General features: G+C 38.5%; 1 protein-coding gene across 2 annotated transcripts in view; it reads left to right on the top strand.

Annotated features, from left to right (window-relative positions):
- Positions 1-20,302, top strand: part of LOC309879567 (mitogen-activated protein kinase kinase kinase 20) — a 79,116-nt gene that overhangs the window by 33,086 nt on the left and 25,728 nt on the right. For both annotated transcript variants that reach the window (XM_082763384.1, XM_082763385.1), the window contains exons 5-10: positions 3,532-3,633; positions 4,373-4,438; positions 5,453-5,481; positions 5,578-5,715; positions 11,754-11,840; positions 15,425-15,499. In XM_082763384.1, the coding sequence (XP_082619510.1) occupies positions 3,532-3,633; positions 4,373-4,438; positions 5,453-5,481; positions 5,578-5,715; positions 11,754-11,840; positions 15,425-15,499 (497 nt within the window). The remainder of the gene's footprint in view (positions 1-3,531; positions 3,634-4,372; positions 4,439-5,452; positions 5,482-5,577; positions 5,716-11,753; positions 11,841-15,424; positions 15,500-20,302) is intronic.

The raw sequence follows: 20,302 nt of genomic DNA, 5'->3' as shown, positions 1-20,302 counted from the left end.
TCTTAGACCTCCTGTTATCACAGCAGATGGCAGTGTAATCTGGTGGGAGCACTTGTGAGATACAGAGCTGCTGTACCTACTGGCATGTCAGGCTACTGGAGGTCGCAGTGTTGAAGCCAGTACTCCAGGGGTGCATGAAGGGTGTCCACAGCCTGCACCAGTTGGAGCATGGACTGGTGATAACATATCAGAAAGGAACTTAAATACCTGGTTTAAGCAATAAAAATAGTAGAAAGTTAATAAGTCAGGTCATATAATTATTTGTAATGTAAGTTTAATAAGTGTAAACCAGAGAGCAGACTTAACAAAGCAAATGTGTAATCAACACCTCAGAATGATGTCTGGATCAGAAAGTCCTCAGTTTGATCTCACAAAAGGTCAGTGTTCAGAGAAGGTCATTTGACCTGCTTGCCAGTCACAGGACAGAGAACAGCTAAAGTGGTTTATTATGTCATTGGGAATGGGGACTCTTTAACTGTCTGTGGGCAGGAGACTATACTCTGTGTGGTCCAACCACTTTGCTATTTGAGGAGCTCTGAATCCATCCTGGCTAAGGAAAAAACATTTTATTTTTAAACTGCATTGGGTTCTCCATGCAATTTCCAAGGAGTCTAGAGTCCCTTGGGATGGAAGGGGAGCAAGGCTACATTTCCCCAGTTTTCAAATGGGAGTGTGGCTACTGAGAAAAGAAATGCTAATTGTGCTTGACTTATCTTTTAGAGAGATGTTCGCTCCATGGTCTTCTGGGTAGTTTTCAGTGCTGCAGTTTCAATCTTGTGTTTAGTCAGAGATCCATGTCTTGCAAGAGAAAATCCCAAGCAAGAAATCCTAAGAACTTAATAATTCTTGAAAATGATGGAGATTAGGGCATTCAGCCAAGCATTGGCATGTGCTAAGTATTGGCTGTACATAACATCTTATGTGGGATTGTCAAATAGTTCTCTGAGAATGCCCCATAGGAATGAGAAAATCTACATGTGCAGTCAAAACATGTTTCCCCCACTGGGATGTATGTCAGTGTTACTGCTCATCATCCAGCCCCTCAAGCTGCTGACATGAATCACATCGTTCTAGATGTCGTTGACTGCCAACAGCAGTCTTGATGTCTAGCTTTCAGATCTGGTTTTTGATCACTGCTGCTTCCTCCCTAAAGATTCTTGCAGCTTGTGTGTCCCCTCTGTGCAGAAGCATACGATGTATCCCACAGGGAAAGGACAGTTTGCTATTTGCAACTTTTCTTTCTAAAGCAAATACCTCTTATCCTTCATTGAAAAAAAAAAATACCCTGACAATATAATTTTCAAATCTATATCCCTCTTGTAAAAACCCGTGGCACAATAGATACAGAGGAGAAATACTAAAGGATCGAGCTGTGTTGCTTGAAGATTGCTCGTCTCCATTCACACAGAGCAGTGAAGGGCTCAGGGATCTCAGTTATCCCTGTCCCCGGCAGATCAAATTATGCATTGTAAAGGCATGCAAAGTGTCCAGCCAGCCTATTCCTGAAGAATCCATTTATAAGATATATAATGACATCATGGGTAAAAAAAAGCTGATGTTTTAATTGAGGAAATGTGCAGGTCAGCAGCTTGGTCCTCTTTCGGTGACATCAGAAGCAGCATGCCTGTCTCCTGCAGGGGCTACTTGCAGCTGATGGTCCTGCAGCAATGAACCAAAACTAACTTACCACTAGTGTTTGCTTGCAAGTGACTTCCTATTTACTCCCTCTTTCCTTTCATTTAGCGATGGGATCTTCTCATGTGGCCTCCCATATTCTAGGCTGCAGATTCTGTCTTGTCCCAGAGTTTCCTTCCCCACTTAGTAGTCTCCCCATGCTTTCAATTTCGTTGGTGATGAGCAATGTTTGCTTTGTATGCACTTACCCTACGATGATCTATCATTCATTGATTAATACTATTATGAACAGCAATCCAGATATATTTTTGTTGTCTTAGGTGGGATGGATTTTGTTGCTGCTTTCAAATGGCAGAAATTAGGCATTTCAATTGTATACCAGCTGGTTTGCCTCATTAGCTATGAAGATTTGGGGAATCTTGTTTTAAATTCTGCAGATTGCCCAAAGAGCACACTGAACAGCCTTTGGAGACAGGGGCGAAAGGCTTGGAATTGCTTCTTGCATCCCCTTACTCTTTGTGCTACTTGGACTACACACAGCAGCATGTGCTCACTCTGTCCTGGCAATCAGAAAGAAGAAAATGTATCAGCTTCTTCAGCTGATGAGCAATATCTTGTATTTGTTCATGGTTCACCAAAAAAACTAAATAAGCATAAAGCTTATTTGGGAAATTACAGTAAATACTAAACAAAGAAGCTACAGCCTTTAGGCTGCTGAGTGTGACCTGCTGCACATGGAGATTTGCCCAACTTTGCTTTAGTGTTAAGTCCATAGTTTCTTCCTTTCATTTTTTGTTAATGAATAAATTACTTGATCTGCTCTATTCTTGGATGGGGAAGTAGGAAATTTAATTTTTGTATGTCCCTTTCTACTTGCAAACCTGTTCTTCCTAATAGAACACCATATATTTAATACCTGATTTAACTTTTTAAAAAACAAAATAATTATCCTTTGTTATGGGGCATAATTTAAACACAGTACTGCTGATTAGTGGGGAGTATCCTCTTTGAAATAATAGGGGAGATCTGGTACCACCAATCTCATCTGTTAACTGCTGTTCTGGTTGGGAGAGGAACGTTCACTGTTTAAATATGGAAGAATTTCAAGCTATATAGAAGTGGCACTGTGGAGGTTTCTGTTGTTTCCAGTTCCCCATTTAAAAGTGTGTAGGTGTAATGAGCTTGGTATTCCAGCTCACAGCCCTGTGAGCCCTGAAAGTCAGACTGGATTCTGTCTGTCACACTCTCAAACACTGACAGGCCAAAAAAGCCTTTGTTTCTACCTGCATGATCCTGCTGTGGGTTTCTGTAGGTGTAGGTGAAAGAAGTTAGGAAAAGCTTCTGTTGATGCTGAATAAGGAGAGTAAGAAAACATCTTGCTTTCTTAGCTGTGCTGACTTGCCCTAGGCCAACAGAATATAAAGCAGTGAAAGCTTAACACCATTTGCATGCCAGCTGTAAAGTCACAAGTGGACTAAATTGCTCAGTGGTGTGTTACCATTTTTACATAGGTCTCTCTCTGAACAGAACTATCCTTCATAAATCTTTAAAAAGAAAATAATCACCAGAACCTTTTACTCCAGAATTTGAACTGCCTTGCCTGAGCTCTCTTTACACCAGAGCTTTCTAACGCCTTTTAATTTTAAAGCCTGTCATTACAGATTATTTTACATTTCTTTTCCCGTAGCAGTAAATTATGTCTGTGCTGGGACAGCCGGAACAAACTACTACTCTCCTACTACGCTACTAATAACGTTTGCTGCTGAATGCAAATTAAGCTTGAAGTTGGCTGCTTTCTGCAGCTGGCAGAGTTTCTATTAGATCTTTGAATTTAGGTGCAGTGTTTAAAACTGTCATGTGCTTTTTTTCCTTTTTTTTTTTTTTTTTTTCTAATAGAATATGCTTCTGCTGGCTCACTGTTTGATTACATTAATAGTAACAAAAGTGAAGAGATGGATATGGATCATATCATGACCTGGGCAACTGACATAGCTAAAGGTAAGCAAGACCAGTGGTATGTTATGTCTTACACAGTCAGCAGGGTGTAAAGCTGGAGATTCTTTCCCTATGAAGTCAGAAAAGCTTTCCTCTACTTCCTTATTCAAATTGCCCATAAAAGAACACAAACAACAACAAAAATATCAAGCATTCACTGTTTAATATGTTTCTTGATTATTTTGAGTCGGAAATCATTTCAGGAGTGAAAATGCCTTCTGTGAGCCAGTTTTACTTATGGTTTGCCCCTAAGTCCCAAGAGGATAATCTTGCTGATGTAGTGTAATTATGAGGTAAAGTGCATAATTATCCTTACATTTTATTTGAATTGGTATATTTAAGGAAGCTTGTTCTCAGTAAACATACTGACATTTTTCATATAATGATACAGAACAAACTGTTCTGTCCTTTGGGTTCTCTGTGACCACACAAGAATTAGTGTAAACTAATGAACATTAAATTCATGCCATTCATTTCTCTACACATTAGAGAAAATAACTAAATATGACGTTAAAAAGCATTAACATACCATATAGGTGCTCTGAGAGATATATGAGCTTTGCTTAGTTATTTTTACTCAAACAGGTTATGGGGACCTTTGCTTTTCTCGCATCCGATCAATACAGCCTGCAAATATGCCAGCCTGTAACGAGGATGAGTAATGGGACCTAAAAAACATGACTGCTCATAAGTGAGGCCACCCTCAGCCTGCCTAACGAGACTGTTCTCTTGTTTTGTGTAGGAATGCACTATTTACATATGGAAGCTCCAGTCAAAGTAATCCACAGAGATCTGAAGTCCAGGAATGGTAAAGTAGCAAAACAATAAAATGCTCTGTATTTACTGTTACCTGTAATTGTAGCACTCAGATCTGTACCTGAGCTTTGAGAATGTGCAGAACACCTTGGCTGTCAACAAGCTGCACTGGCTGTTGCTGTGGCACAGAAAAGTCTATTTCCTTCTCCTCCCTCCTCTCTGTTCTGAAGCTGTTGGAGCTCTGCTACTGTCCCTGGCGTCATTTAAAGCATTGTGGAGGGCTCTTTTCAAATTGTGTCTGGCTGACCGTGATTGTGTCCATCTTATCAGCTGTCAGAGATTGCCTGGACACTCCTCACTTGTTTTTTCTATTCAGAACTGTTGAGTACCAGGGAAGACTGGCATGCACCAGACACAGTAGACTGGATAAGACCTATTATTTCCTATCTGAAAATCTTGTTTTTGTCATGGCCTGTTTTGTGGTTTGACAGATAGTCATGCTTTTGAGTAATGCACACTCAGCATAGAGCTGCACTGTTTAGACTGTACTTGGCAGTTGACAAGCATTTATGAAATTTGCTGAATATTGATTTGAACTGAAACATTATCTAGTAGTGGGACAGGAGGGACTCAATTTTAATAATCTGCACAGGGGAATAATAGTCACAAGAAAACTAGATCTAATTTCAGTTGTAAATTATCTCCTTTTTATTTTTTTTTTCATTTAACAAATCTTTTGGAGAGTTTGTTGTTAAGCCTAACTGCTACATTGGAGACAAGGGAGCTTATCTGTATTTTAGTTATAGGTGTGTTGCTGTCTTTGAACTTAGTAAGACCTGAAAGGCTTTGCAGTTGTTCAGAGGCTTTCAGGTATTCAGCAGATGGTCTCCAAACCTGCTCAGAGAAACCAGGACAATTGTGAATGTCTGCATATTTGGGTGCTTACTGAGCATGGAATTGTTTTCTTGATAAAGTGCAAACTTTTTTTTTCTTTTTTTCTGTGAAAACATATTGCATTTGTTTTTAAAGGCATTCTTGTAACCTATTGGTTTTTTTTCATTTTTAGTTGTTATAGCTGCTGATGGCGTGTTAAAGGTATGAACACTTTAATTATGTGAGAGATGCTGCTGCTTGATCTTTTGATGGCTGATAAATTAGGTTGACACTCTACTATCTGTTTATTTTTGCCAGATCTGTGATTTTGGTGCCTCAAGGTTCCACTCACATACAACACACATGTCATTAGTGGGCACTTTTCCATGGATGGCTCCAGAAGTCATCCAAAGTCTCCCAGTGTCTGAAACATGTGACACATACTCGTACGGAGTGGTAAGTGCCTCTAATTTCTCTCTGCATAGTAGCAGAACTCCAGTGTAACAGAATTCATGGGATGCAGGAACAACAATTCTAAATAACGACAGCAAAAAATATCACACTTTTTCAGGCCTCACCCATAATTTATAATTACGTGTTTAAAAATGATAGGAAGAACAGTGTCTTGCATGTTTGGTAAGGTCCATATCTGATTAGATTAGCAGCATGCCAGTGTGGGAAATGCATGCTTTACCGCAAGTATTCAGCATATGTCAGAAGGCTTGCAGGAACCACTGAGCAATCTGCATCATTAATCTCTGCTTGTGCTTTAGTGAAGCAGAAGAGAAAAAGGTTGTGTTGTAATAGGTGTATACCAGAACTTCCATAAAATGGAACGTCATTGAGTTTATATCAAAAAGGTAGCCACTTTTCTATGCTTAACTGTTTAAAAGATTCTGGTATCGTTACCTGGTAGCTGAGAAAATAGAAGCTGTACCTCTTGTGGAGGTAGAGGCCCAATCTAAAAATACAGAGAATGCCAGCGTGGCTTTGTCATTTATATGAAGGGGAAATAATCAGTAATAGTGCATTAGAATGTCAGATTTGTAGGTAGAGTCATGTGAATTATTTCACTTTGTCCACAGTCAAACTCTAAATTGGTTTTGCTCTGCAATACAGAATAGGATAGAAAGAGTACTGGTCAGACCAATTATGAATCTTGCCCCATAACCTTTCCATGACAGCAGTAATTAATACTTTGGGAGGAAAGAAAAAGGAAGTGGGGTTATAGTCTGCATGCGTATCTGTTTACATAGCTTTTTGGGTTTGGGTTCCACTGTTGGTGACAGAATGGGGAGTTGTTTCAGAACAATATATTATAAAATATTGCCCCTTTCTCTTTGAGGGGTGGGAAGAGATGTAAGGGATGCACTGTATTTTTAAACTAGCACCTATGGTCTTACATAGCTAAGCTGATGTCCCAGTGGAAGGCTACATAGATTACATAAACTTTTTGTCAAACATTTGTTTATAGTGAAAAAATATGAGAGATGATGTTGGGGTATCTTACAAATGAAAGGTTGACAGTTTGTAAGGGGAAAGAAGAAGCCTATATCAGCAGATTTAAAAATCCTTGCTTAACTTAACTAGGGCACAAACAGTAATAGAACATAAGCTAACAAATGTAAATGTTAATGTGAACTGTTACTGGAAGCAATCATATATTATCCACTGAAGGGAAACATTCCAATTCCAAAACAAAGAAAAAATGTTAGAGAAGAAATTCCAGAAAAGGTCTTACAGTTCAAGACTGCTCACATAGTCATCTTGGTGTGAATTGACTTCAAGTAACATTCTAGGAGTGGGAGAAGGTAAGAAATTGTTTAATATTCTATCATATCAAGTATTACCAGATCTGTGGGAACAGTATGTCACACAGAGTTTACTTTACATCCAAAAAGTAAAGCTCCTTTGACACTTCTGTGCTTGAAGCTAAAACTGAACTGCTCTCAGTATGAAACCAGTTTAGTGTTACTAGAATATTTTAATGTGGTTATGGGTTTATAGTGCTACCTCAGTATGCCTAATAATATTTGACCCACATTTTTTAACATACTGTTTTTGAGCTAATGTGCTCTACTGTGGGTAAAAGCTTATGAATTCATAAACACTTAGAAATCATTTTATAACTCCAATGCTATGTCTTGGAACACCATTGTTTTCAGAGGAGATTCAGGGGTAGAAATGAAGAATGGCAGTGGCCCAAGTTCTCAGTTGATGAAATTACTGACATAATGGAGTTGTCAGAAAGCAGGAAATTGTCAGAATATAACTTTGAAAGTTGGAGTCTCCCTGTTGTAAGTGTTGGATTATCAAAGAATTAGTTAGGAGACTGAAAACAAAAAAAATCTTAGAAGGGGTATTTTTGTCTTGTCAAATGATTATCATCTGTAAAAACAACATTTAAAGAATCCTTTTTCAAAGTGTAACACTTGCCAGCAGCTTTTGTGCTAGAGAGACAAATCTGCATTTCTTCAGTTAAAGGCTTGTTAACAAAGAACAGAATCATTTCAAATGTAAACTAATAAGATGCTAGGAATAGATATTCTGTTCATGGTATTTGTTACCATTCCTATAAGTTTCTTTAATTTATTATCTTTTTTTTTTTTTTTTTTCCTTTCCTGGCTGGCTTTTCTTTCTACAAACTAATCTGTGATTTTAAATATTCTGCTCAAGTCTGAGAGCACTTTTCCCGTGAAGTGTCAAAGTCTTCCTGTACATCATAAGTCCAATTTGCTTCTCACCTGAAATGAACTTCCCTCTTTGCAAACAGTTGCATATGTATTTGTAGCTAATGTTCATGTTAGCTTCTCATGCTCTTCCTGGGTGGATAAACAGTACCATATATTCTACTTGAGATAAACAGTAAGTAATACATAGTACAGCCTAGGAAATGCTAAAGCTAAATATTCTAGGAGATTTATTATGCCACAAAGACAGATTTTGAACTTCCTTTAGCCATGCTGTGATTCACTTTTCTAATCCATTTCCAAATCCATACTCTTGAGCAAGTGCCACAAGTGATCAACCCGTAAGTTCACTCGCAGTAAGGATATCACATCATTGTCTGCGTTGCTCAAAAATGATTTTCTGCTTCTCTTCAAGATATGGAAGTGTCTGTGGAACTACAGTGTTCTCTCTAAAAGCTGTTCTGAAATCATGAAGATAGATGCTTGGAACATGTTAACCTGGCAAAAGTGTTTGTAGTGGATGGTAGTGTGCGTTTGTGTACCTGTATAAGTACGCAATGTAATTTTAAATGCTTACAAGAATGAAAAAGTAAAAGTATTAATTGGCTATTGGTAGCATAGAGATGAGTTAAATGTAGCAGCTGTTGCAATCCTAGCAATAGTTCATACATTGCTTTAGCTATGAGGACGTATGTTATTTATAGAGGGAATGTTGGCCAGCTTCAGGGGTTATCCCTTACTCTTTTTTTGAAAAGAATTATGGGATCTTTAACTTCCACTTGGATCAATCCAGAGGAGACTGACCTAATTTTCATGGCAAAGGGCAGTACCTCTAAGAGAACAACGCTTTCTGCTCATGCTGTACTTCTGATAGCTGTGGCTCCTGATCCTCATCTGTGTACACTTTCCTATGAAGAGAAAGCATTTCTTTTTTTTTTTTTTTCAGTGAAGGTTTTCCATGCTTGTTATTGTTTTTCCTCAAACTACTTATTTGGATGTTCCCTGTCCTGTATGGCACTTTCAATTTTTGTTGGCTTTGCATGGGGGTTGGCATTTTTTTCGTTTCTTCTCTAGATTGTTGTCACATAGATGACAGGATAAGAATTGAAATGCACAGCTGAACTGACAGAACTGAAGACATTTCATTCTTATTCTCAGCTTCATGTATGGAAAGAACATTCATACCTTTATCTCTCACTCTGTTTCTCTGTATGCAGAGATGATCCTAACATCTTCACATGCCACAGCTTACAAACCACTACAAATGATCTCGATTTGTTTTCCATCACCGTATCTAACTTCGCTATTTCTCTGTGAACACCTGCTGTCTGTCATCAGAGGGATGTCATGTGATCAGGAAAGCAGGTGATCTTCACCATCAAAGATGGGAGTGGAAGTGAATCATGTCAGTCTCTCAAATTATACTAGAAAAGGAAGATAGATTAGGTTCTGTATGATAGGAGCTGAGGACCGAGTTCAGAAAATGGTCAGAGTGTATATTGCAATAAAGAGGCCAGGGTAAGTCAGGTTCAGGTGCGTTTTCTGCTGCTGAATGACCCTGGGGACAGGAAGCAGCAAATGGGAATACAGAAGATACCCATTTGATGTTGTTTTGTTTTTGTTGTTTTGTTTTGTTTTTGTAAAACCAGTAATGCTCTCATTCATCTTAGCTTATGATTCAGGGTAGCTGATTCATGAGACAGGTTGACAGTCCTATGAAACTGGAGATACTGACACGTCATCACTGGAAGGAAGATCTTTTTCTACACCTTTGGCCTGAATATAAAATTTATGTTGTTTGAACGTTGCTCTAAAGTTGTGTAAATCAATGCAAGGGTTTCTGGCATGCCAATTTTTATTTTTTTTTTTTTTTACTTTCCTATCCTTTTAGTGATAAATAAAGCATTAAGAAAAATTCTTCATGTCTAGTAAGACTGCTGTTTTCCTCTCGAACTGTGTGCAGTATAGAAGTATTTTAAGCTGTCACTGTTGGTTAGGAAAGTAGTGATCCATACAGGCAGTGGAAATAAACACTAGAGGTGTCATGATAAAGGAATTTGTTGCAAAATGTTCTGCACAGACTTACGTGCATGAATGAAACTAGACAACCCTTACAATTCAATCTTCTGAAAGCAAATAGAACAGTGGAGTTTTCCAGCTCAGGGCTCTCAGAGACATTTAATGTGTATTTCATTGTGTTCTGTACTTGGAAGAAGTATTTAGATACTGCTTGCTCTATCTGATGTGCAAACTTGGGTTTCTTCTTCATGGTTTCCTATTATTCAAATGAGCTGGTTCTGGAAGACTGCTCCACTGCATGTTTGATTTGGTCCAGGGGTTTTTGTTTTTAAACGGTTTTGTACACTGCTTTTCTGACTGAAGTACCTTGGGCTGCTAACTTATTTCATTCTCTCACAGTTAAATGTCCTTCTCAACCAGTAGAGAGGTGAGAATTGGAATTACAAATCAAAGTGCTTTTCTTCTCCTGTTTGCCCCAATTCATTCTCCTTAGAAGAAATGAATAAGTCTATGAAGAGCTTTCCTCATATATTTTTTATTCTCAGGAAAACTGTTCTTTTACTTATTTTTCCAAGATATATTTACCTTTACTATTCAGTCTTCCGACTCAAGCAGAATTATTCAAATAGGTCTATTGATGGAGTACCCTGTTCACTTGATTAAAGGCCCAACTCTGCTTCAGTGCATTTTTTTCTGCTTGAGCAGCATCTGCCAATATTCTCTCATTTTTCTTTTAATTACCTTCATAGTTGGCCAGAATCCATTCAAAATGATGTAGCTGGAATGAGCCTGGGTACTAACCCAGCCAGTGAGGATGTAGAGACTTGCATAAGGCTCTTAATACATTTGGTCACATGCTAAATAGATTATGTCATTTATTGTTGTTGTGTTTGGCATGTGAATGGAAGAAAAAGTTTCTATGCAGACATTTGTAACAAGATAAGTATATGAAGGTTCTGATAAAAAATAGACACATACAAGTGAAGGTACAAAGTGCCTGTTAATTTGATTGAATGCCAAGATGTAGTCCCTGTGGCAGAAAAACAAGTTAGATTCAATGACCTGCAAGCCTCTTTGGTGATGCCAAACTCTTTTCTACAGAGCAGCTCAGATTCTCATGTGCTGTGTTACTAAAATGCTGAAAGCGTGTGAAATTAGGAGGGTTTTTTTGTATCTATGATTAGTGTGTCCATAAGATATGGACAGAGAATAGAATAATTGTCAATAGGCTGTATATTGTTTAGTTTAACATAATCACATACTTGGGGATTAACAATTACGTCTGTGCTTGCAATATTATATTTAATGTTTTTGTAGGCATTTTATAGGAGCAAAATACTGAATGGATCAGATTCTGACTATTTAAAAGCACTAGTTGCAATCATAAATAAATATTTTTAAATGCAAAATGACTGAAAAGCAAGGATGTGTCTACTTGGGGCTGAGAAGGAGTGGAGGAGTTCATTGTCTACCCAAGTCTCAACTGCCAAATGTGACATAGTGTACAGAGAAAGTAAAAAGCAATTCCCATGGCTCTCACAAAATTGCAGGCATTAGACCCCACACAACCCAGTTTTTTATCTGGGTTGTACTGTAGAGGAAAAAGCAAAAACATCCAAATTAATTTAGTCAGAGTATCTTGCACACAAACACTGGTCCAAGTTCCTGCAAATGGTTACTGGTTGCCTGATAATTGGATACAGAATAGTGCTGTATCAAGGTTTAATAATGTATTTTAAATACAAAGTACAGAAATAAAAATTCTTTTCTTTTTTTCTGTTCCAGGTTCTCTGGGAGATGCTAACAAGGGAGGTCCCCTTTAAAGGCTTGGAAGGATTACAAGTAGCTTGGCTTGTAGTGGAAAAAAACGAGGTAAGACTACGTTTCTACATTCAGGTACATAGATCAGAAAACAGTATTGGGGTTTTGCAAAAGACTTTTTCATCTTCTTCAAATTGAAAGTAAGTTCACGCGTATGGAAAGATTAGCAGTAGGAGCTAACACAAAGGGTCAAAGTGATGTTATTCCTCATGAATGGACCCTTTACATCTAATTGTTGCAGCTTCACGTCGTGATGCTGTAGATCAAAAATTGTACAAGTACTGTACTAGTTTCTCAGTCTCAATTGTAAAACCTAGGGGTTTGTTCTTAGTGATGAAAGAAGCCATTGCGTCCAAGGTAGGGGAACAGTTTAACTCCATCTCCTGCGTTTAGGACATCTTTTTACTGGCCGGGAGTTGATATATCTGTAAGAGACCTTCAGCTACTTCAACTTAACTCTCCCAGCAGGAGTCACTATAGTACAAGAAACTGCCGCTTAGATGAAAATTTCAAAAATAAAAGAAGAAAAAATAGTTTTAAAAAAAGAGAGAAATTACAGTTTTGCCACCTACGTTCAACACTACATTGAAGATGAGCTCCTCACTGGTATCGGCAAGGCTGTGGCATAGCTGCAAGCCTCCTCATGCAGAGTCTTTCCATTTCAAAAGCACTTCAGTGGTGTAAACACCGTTTGTACAGTGTCCCCAGCCTCGCTTTTCTTCTTCTCACAAATTGAGGCTTTCAGTTAGTTGGACATGTGAGCGTATATCTGAACACATAGTCCCTTGATATCAAAGACAGTAACTACATTTAAAAAACATTTAAAGTTGTGACTGTACCACACACAGACAAGCATGGAAATCCTCCACAAAGATGAAACCTCCTCTATCTAGACACAGCGGAAGCTTGGGAAACATTACAATGGTGAGGCAGTGCCTGTACAATACAGATTTCTATTATTCTACATAAACTGTTTCTCAAAATGCTTCAGAGTTAAACAGTAGAGTTAGGTTTCCTCCTCTTAGTTTAATATTTTTTGTTGGTGGCTTTTTTTGTCTCTTTTTTTCTTCTGCTTGAGATTAATTCCAGTGAGTGATACTGTGATATACTCATTAGTTGGAAATGCTACGTTAACAGTCTGAAGATTATGTCCGTGGTCATCAACAGTGTGTAGCAGAGCAGGAGGCACAGTAAGACTCTTTCTATTAGTTTAGGAAGAGCCTCATCTATCAGTTTGAAGAAGGTGGAACCATTAAGACTTCCATCAACAGTACTACATTCTACTCTAAATGTACAGGTTTATGGAAGGGACACATAGTGGCATTAGGAATGTTGTAAAGAGATTCAGTCATATAGTGAAAGATGGCACACATTTCTCTACAGTTTTCCAGAGTGAGGAACTGTGTAAAATATAGTATGAGAAAAATGTGGACGTGACAGCTATCACACTCATGGCTGGAGAAACCTAAGGGTTGAAATTTTCAAAGCCAGCAGTATATCTGCCAGGTACCACTAGCCAGTTGGTACCATCTTCTCTGTAATTGTTCCAGGAAGCTTTGAAAACATGAACACTTACTTACATTGTTATTATTTTCTCTGCCCGTGATTTAGGGACCATGCCCAGCATAAGCTTTGTAAGAGTTGGCATACGTTATGCTTGTATTTTTTTTCCCCAGTTTCTATGTCCCAAAGCAAGTATGAGGACCGGGTTCTGTTCTCAGTTCCATCTATTGACATTAATGGGCTTTCATGAGTCCAGTTCACAACAGAATTGAGTCACTGTTGAGCCAGGCCTTCATTCTTTACACTCTAAGTCTCTTGTTAAAAACAGTGTGGGATTGAGGCCAAAACATAATTGCTGAGGTTGAAAATCCCACTTTGCAAATCTGGAGCCCAGCAAACAAAGTGGATTTTAACAACTCTATATGGATCTCTTTTGACACTCCACATTATTTCACAGTGTGATTTATATTCTGCTAGAGTTTCTATATAATTATATATTTTTTTAACCCAGAAAAGAAAAACATGAGAGTTCAGATTATACTAGGTATAATCTCATAAACTGCTAATGAGAAGTGTCATCTTTATTATTATCTGGTACTTTTGGAACTTGCTACCTCTACACTACTACATAAAACTCTGCCCAAGGGAGACACATGTAAATGATGATTGCAACTTATTTTCCACCTCCTGGAACAGTGAGGGTTACAGACAAATACTGTAGCAAGACTAGCCAGTGTATTTTTAGGTTAATGACTCAACCAAAAATCAAGCAGCAGTACAATTTGTTTATGCATTGTACAAATTTCTGTGTATTTCTTGCATGGAAAGCTTTGCACCTTAAGGTATTACATTATTAAAATAATCATACTTCTGCAGTGCCCAGACTCTATCTCCTGTTTTGAGTTTTCATGGTATTTACATGCTTGTGCAGCAGAACTTGTTAACTCTTACTTTGGTTGCTGTGGTTTGTAAGGCTTTGCAGATCATGTTGGAGTCACATAATGGTGCAAAATTTGACACAACTTGCTCTGGTTTACATACGAAATGTCAGAGTAGGACAGATCAAAGGGTCTTCCTGGCAGGTTGGTCTAAACAGGACTGTAATATCTGTTTCTTACCTGCTACAGGACAAGGAAACCTTTTACTATCTTGATTCCTCATATTTGGACTAATTTGCACTGAGGAACTGTTTTTTCTATCTAAATATTTCTTTACTTTAGTATGAAACATCTGAAGTCAATTAGCTGCCTTATCGAGAGCAGAAGGGATCTCCTTATATGTGTAACGTTGGGATGCACATATAAGCAACTGGAGAGGCTTGTATTCATGAATATATACACGAATATACAGATTTGCTTTTAGGCTTTCCAGTCTGGAGACAGATTCTTTAAACTAAATGTCATTTAAGACTGTGAAAGAATTTTTTTTCACAGTTTAAAACTCAGCAAAGGAAACCAAACCAGCTTCTAATTCTGTGTAGTCAGTTGTCCTGGCTATAACCAGCAACTCTTTGTCTTCAGTCATCAGAAAATATTTATATGAGTTCACTGTGCTCTGTGAGTGTTCTCTGAGATCTGCATGTCCTCACTAATTGTTCTGACCACAGGCTCATGAAACGTCTCTTGTGTCATGTAGAGCTTCACTTAACTCTTTTTAACTCAGTGTACTCTATATTTCTGCCACTTGGTATATCAAAACTGATTATGGTGTTATGCATCTGTGTGGGAGAAAGGAATTAAGCCAGCCTGTACATTATACCTATCTTGACAAGCATTTTGTAAGACAATGCAGTGCAGTCGTTATCTCTACAGACTGTTATATTTTAGTACTAATATCTGTTTGCCTCATTTTTACTTCCTTGTCTCCTAGTTTTTTTGAGCAACTCCACTGGTATATTTGTTCCATTCCTTCTTTATAAGTCTACTAATTAATTGTATGTCTTACCGGTGTTGGTCTTTTTCTTTTTTTTTTTTTTTTTTTTAACGTCAATCATCAGTTTTTATATTGTGTTTAAAATGAAAGAGGAGTGTGTTTTACTCGTTTTAACTGCTTTGCTCCTACAGAAAATCTATTATTAGCACCTTAAAGGGAAATGTTTCTAATTACTTTTTTTTTTTTATTATCTCCATTAGAGATTAACCATTCCAAGCAGTTGTCCCAGAAGTTTTGCAGAACTGATGCATCAGTGTTGGGAAGCTGATTCAAAGGTAGTTTAATTTGTGTCTAACGTCATCCACTGCTTGTTTTGCTATGTATGTTAGCAAATCTTTCTTTGGAGGACAAGTCTGAGCTACAACAGTTGTTGCCATGTTGGTACACCCATTTCTTCACAAAAAGATTAGGTTGGGCTGTCTTTTTTTTTTTTTAATATATATATATATAATATTCTGATATATTTGTACCTAAATGTTTCTCTTTTCCTTTTAGCCAAGAGTTCTTAATTTTACTAAATTACCTAACTACTAAAGACAGGCATTGTAAATAGGGTGAGATGGCAAGAATGCCACCATTTTTTTATCAAGTGAAGAATTATTTTCCATTTTCTTTCAATAGTCAATTTTTCTTGGATATACATGAGCATTACATGTGCAATAACTATTTCAAGTTCCAGTTTTGATGTCTTTCTTGTGCTGGAAGTGTATAAAGAATAAGTTAATCCATGGAATATGGACAGGAACGGCAACAACTCTTCTAATTTAGTATTAAAAATTTCCTAGTCTTTTCCCTTAAGATTTTGAATTCAGTTTTATAATGATTATGCTGTAATATTATAATAATAAAAGTACGGTAATATACTGCTTAACCTGCCCCTGTAAGAATAAACTAAAAGAGAAATTAAAGAATATTTACTCAGTAAAAGCTTTTGTAGATCGTGACGATTACCTTCCTTAAATTGATTCTGCTACCATTCCGTTATGCATGAACTGGCTGGAAAGAACCTGGGTACAAAGCAGTTTTGTTACCAAATATTATCAGGTATTTCTTTTGCCTATGAAGGTAGTTAAGAGAGGGAAGGATAAGAAACTATGCTCTTTTTCTCAGGTCAAGGCAACAGGAAGAACTCTGTTTGTTTAAACTCTGGAGAAAGTTAACTACTACTTCAGAACCAGCAAGATTAATACCAAAATAAATTACAGCACTTAGGTGCTCTAAAGCCAGAACATGTTATCACGGGAGAGTAGTCATAGGAAAGCAGTGCAAGAAAGGAGATTTCCCTTCTTTTTTTTTTTTTTTTCTTTTTTTTTTTTTTTTTTGTCTTGAAGCAAGGAGTTACTTTCCTATAGAATGGATCTGGAAGCCTGAGATCCATCAGCAACTTAGTTTCCACATTAATGCCTATTTAAATGGTGTTCCCTTAATATCACCCTCTTTCTCCTCTCCACAGAGGGGAGAAGAAAAAATGCTTTGAATCTTTGCATCTGTTAAGGGGACTGTTTATGTTCTAAGTCAGTAATTAGTGAAGAGCCCTTCCAAGTGGTAACTACATGTCTTACTAATAACTACCACCAAGCATCAGCTTCCCTACCAAAGGCCGCAGACTGAACTGCACATACTAGACCAGCTCACTCTTTCGATCACTCCAGCCAAATATGTGAGACTCCAGAATGCTGTTGCTGTATTTCCAGGAGAGGGAGGGATCTGCACATTGTAAAACAGGGATGCCTGAGCAGTTAACCTGGGTTTGGCCTGAGTTTCTGAGGGTGTTGTTCCAGATCTCTCTGATGTGTGTAAAGAGTAAATGTCGGGTTAGCTGATTTTTTTCTGACAGTCTGCTCTTTGCTACATTTTTCACTCAGCTTCTCTTTTGTTAAGCAATTATAAATGCTTCATTCACATGAATGAAATGGAGTAATCTCTGGTCACATTTTGGGCATGCGACTGACATACTCAGTCACATGTTGGGTAAGGATCACTACTTACAGCTCTCAAAATGCCTTGATAAAAAGGCTGTGTGGCCTGCTTGAGCCAAAAGATGGAGCACACTCCTCTGAAATACTGCACTGTGCAACTTTCCCTTTGGCCAGGACTGGCTTCAGAAAAATGGATAGTAGATACATGAACAAGTTACTGAAGATCAAGCAAGGGTGAGTTCAAGGATGTCAACTGCTCAAAAGCAATTGCTTGTGTGCATACGTCTAGCCCACAGAAAGCCTCAGGTATCTATAGGTGACTTACCCCTGAGAAAAGAGGGATGTGCATTTACTGTGGGCCTAAGGAGTACACCTGGAATGCTGCTGCAAAGCAGACGGAGTATCAGATACTGCTCACACCATAAATCCCTCATGGGAAAGAACACAGTTATTAACTGTGCTTTGAATTTATTAGAATTTGTTCATGCCTGGAAGAAGATGTCCATAGTACACTGCTACAGGTGACGTGTGTTGGTAGTCTTCATTCAGTTTAAACTGTGCTAGTTAAACAGTCCTGTATGGGTTCAAAGCTTTTTACTAAAATGCTAATTACTAATTACTTTAAGTCAGTAGTTATTAAAGAACAGTCTCTGTGGTAACAAGTATCTTAACTACCCAAATATTAAAATCCAAACAAGCTACTTTTGCTAGGGCATTAGAAAATTGTACAAATAAGGTTGCTTATAACTAATGCCTTCGTTTACTAGGGATTCCTGCTTTGGAAACGCAGGTGACTCCATCCTTCTTTTTGATTTCATCTGTTCCTTCTGTTTATCCCCACTTTAACATCAAAGATGATTATAAATTACTGAATATTTTAATGGAACTCAAATCTGTGAATAGAGAAGCAGAAAGAAAGAAAAGCCATATGTATTAAATATCTTGGTTTTATGCAGACCTGTTTTGTAAGAAATACTGAGTGGAAGGCAATAGTGAAAATGTTAGCCAGAATTATTTCTAAAGGGGAATGCATTAAAAATTTTTGCATGAGACATCATAGATATGAAGGGAAACAATTTTCAAAGGCAACTCATGCCTTGATATTTTGAGAGTCTCTTGTAAGGAACCACTTAAGATGCCTGACTTTCTAGGAAGTGCCAAGCAGCCACCCACTGAAAATAAGATTGTTTTTTAAAGAAAGCTTCTCAGCTTGGATTCCCAACAATCACTTCTCGCCAGTTTTACCCAAGTTATCAGTCTGTACCTAGACTGCTTTATTAAATTTTTCATTTGTTTCATTTGGGGGAAGAAACCAACAAAAACACGAAGTAATGTAGGTTTGTGTCTTCCTGCCAGCTGCACCTCCAGGGAAAGCTGTAACCCATGTATCTGGCATCTGTAAGCTGGCAGGATAGCTGGTGGCTGTTGATGGAAATTACACAGGCCAATGAGCTTTGTCAGTACTATGTGACTGTACACTTGTTCCAGCTGTAGTTGAGCAACACAACAGCCCCTTTGCCTGTAAATATTTGCTGCATACCAGCTTGGTTCTGCTCTGCGTAGTACCCAAAGAGTGCATGTTGCTGTTCTTCCCAAATCAGTCCATCAGTGCTTTGAGCTGCCCTTAGTAAAAGCGCTGTTCTCTGTCATTGTTATCTCAACTCCAATTATTCTAGGCAGGCCTGATAGCAGTGTTGACTGTGCTTACTTGGTGTGAGCTCTGCCCAATACTTTCTTCCTAGTATAATCCTGAGAACAAGCAAGCAACGCACACAGAACCATTTTGTAAAGGACACCTAAGTAAGCCATAAAATCTTGTAATTTATGTAACAAAGCGATATTTGCTCTTCATCTGCCCCTGAAAATAGAATTAGTTTAGTAAAGGTACATTACACACTGGCTAGTCAGTCAGACAGTATATAGCAGCAGCAGTTCCCCAGGGCTTCTGTGGGGACTGGGCATTGCATGGTGACCTGAAAGCTGTCTCCAATTCGCCTCCTACAAGAAAATGTTGGTGAGGGGAAAACTGTCAAAATAACAACAGGTCATTCATCAAACCATGTGCCACAGTCTTCTGTCTGACAGCTTCTTCAGCATTTGGGAGGAATCCCCTCGACACTTTGCACCCACTCGGGTGGTTACAAGAGATGGAGCTGTAGCAACAGGAAGGGCACGAGGGCTGTCTGAGTGTCCTCCTTCTCCAAAACTGCACCAGGCCTGTCCAACCATGTTGGCACTAGTCATAAATGTTGTGCCCATTACCCCCTGGTGCTGCATGCTCCCTGACCAGGGAGAGTCGTGCCCCTCAGGATGCATTCAGTGGGTCTGCTCGCCATGGTGAGTCCAGCAGCATCGTGCATGCAGGGGGGCTGCTGCTGCCTCCCCCAGCCTCTCTGTAAGTGCAGCTCCACAGGCAGGGGTACCCGCTGGGCTTCCACACTGGGAGCATATTGCTCCCATGCCACATGGCTCCTGTGGCTTGAGGCACCCAGGTTGCTGCTCCACAGATGACTGGGCTGGAGGCTAGGTTGCGCAAGAGCAAGTGACTGGGGCAGGTGCTGCAAAGAAAGGCTGCTTAGCTCACCAACTGCCCATTTGCCTAAAATCATGGAGATGAACCAAAAAACGACAGACAAAGCCTCCAGTTGCAGCCAAATAGTGCAGCATTACAATATAAGAGAGCTTGTCTTTTTTTTTTTTTTTTTTTGTTATGCATTTGACACTTTTTCATGCTGTTTGACATTTAAAATAAAGAAATTGTCTTTCTTTTATAATGTGGAAATCACTTGGATCTTCCTGGGAGAGACACCTCAGCATTGTTCCTAATTGTTTTTGTGCTCCCAAATTAAAATGCACGTTTTAATTGCGGCATCTGTAATTTTAGCAGAAATGGTATAATTACAGGCGAGATACAGAGAGAATGCGCATCATCCCCTTATTATGTATCTACATTTTGTTTCAACCTTTTGTCTCAACCTTGTCTGGGGTCTGTCAAACAGACTAACAGAGTCAGTGCTCCTTGAAGAAACACATTTAACTGTGGCTTTTTCAGTTATTATGCTAGTTAGTAGCTTTTTTTTGGGGACTAAGGGGAAAGAAGAAAATCCAGAGAAGCTGCAACTGCTCTCTGTATGTGGCAATGTGGTTGTGCAGTCAGCA

This window comes from Aythya marila, assembly GCF_965140915.1.
Source record: "Aythya marila genome assembly, chromosome: 6".
In the NCBI taxonomy this organism is placed as follows: Eukaryota; Metazoa; Chordata; class Aves; order Anseriformes; family Anatidae; genus Aythya; species Aythya marila.
Note: the sequence above shows the minus strand (reverse complement) of the source record. Positions and strands in the feature narration are given on the sequence as shown.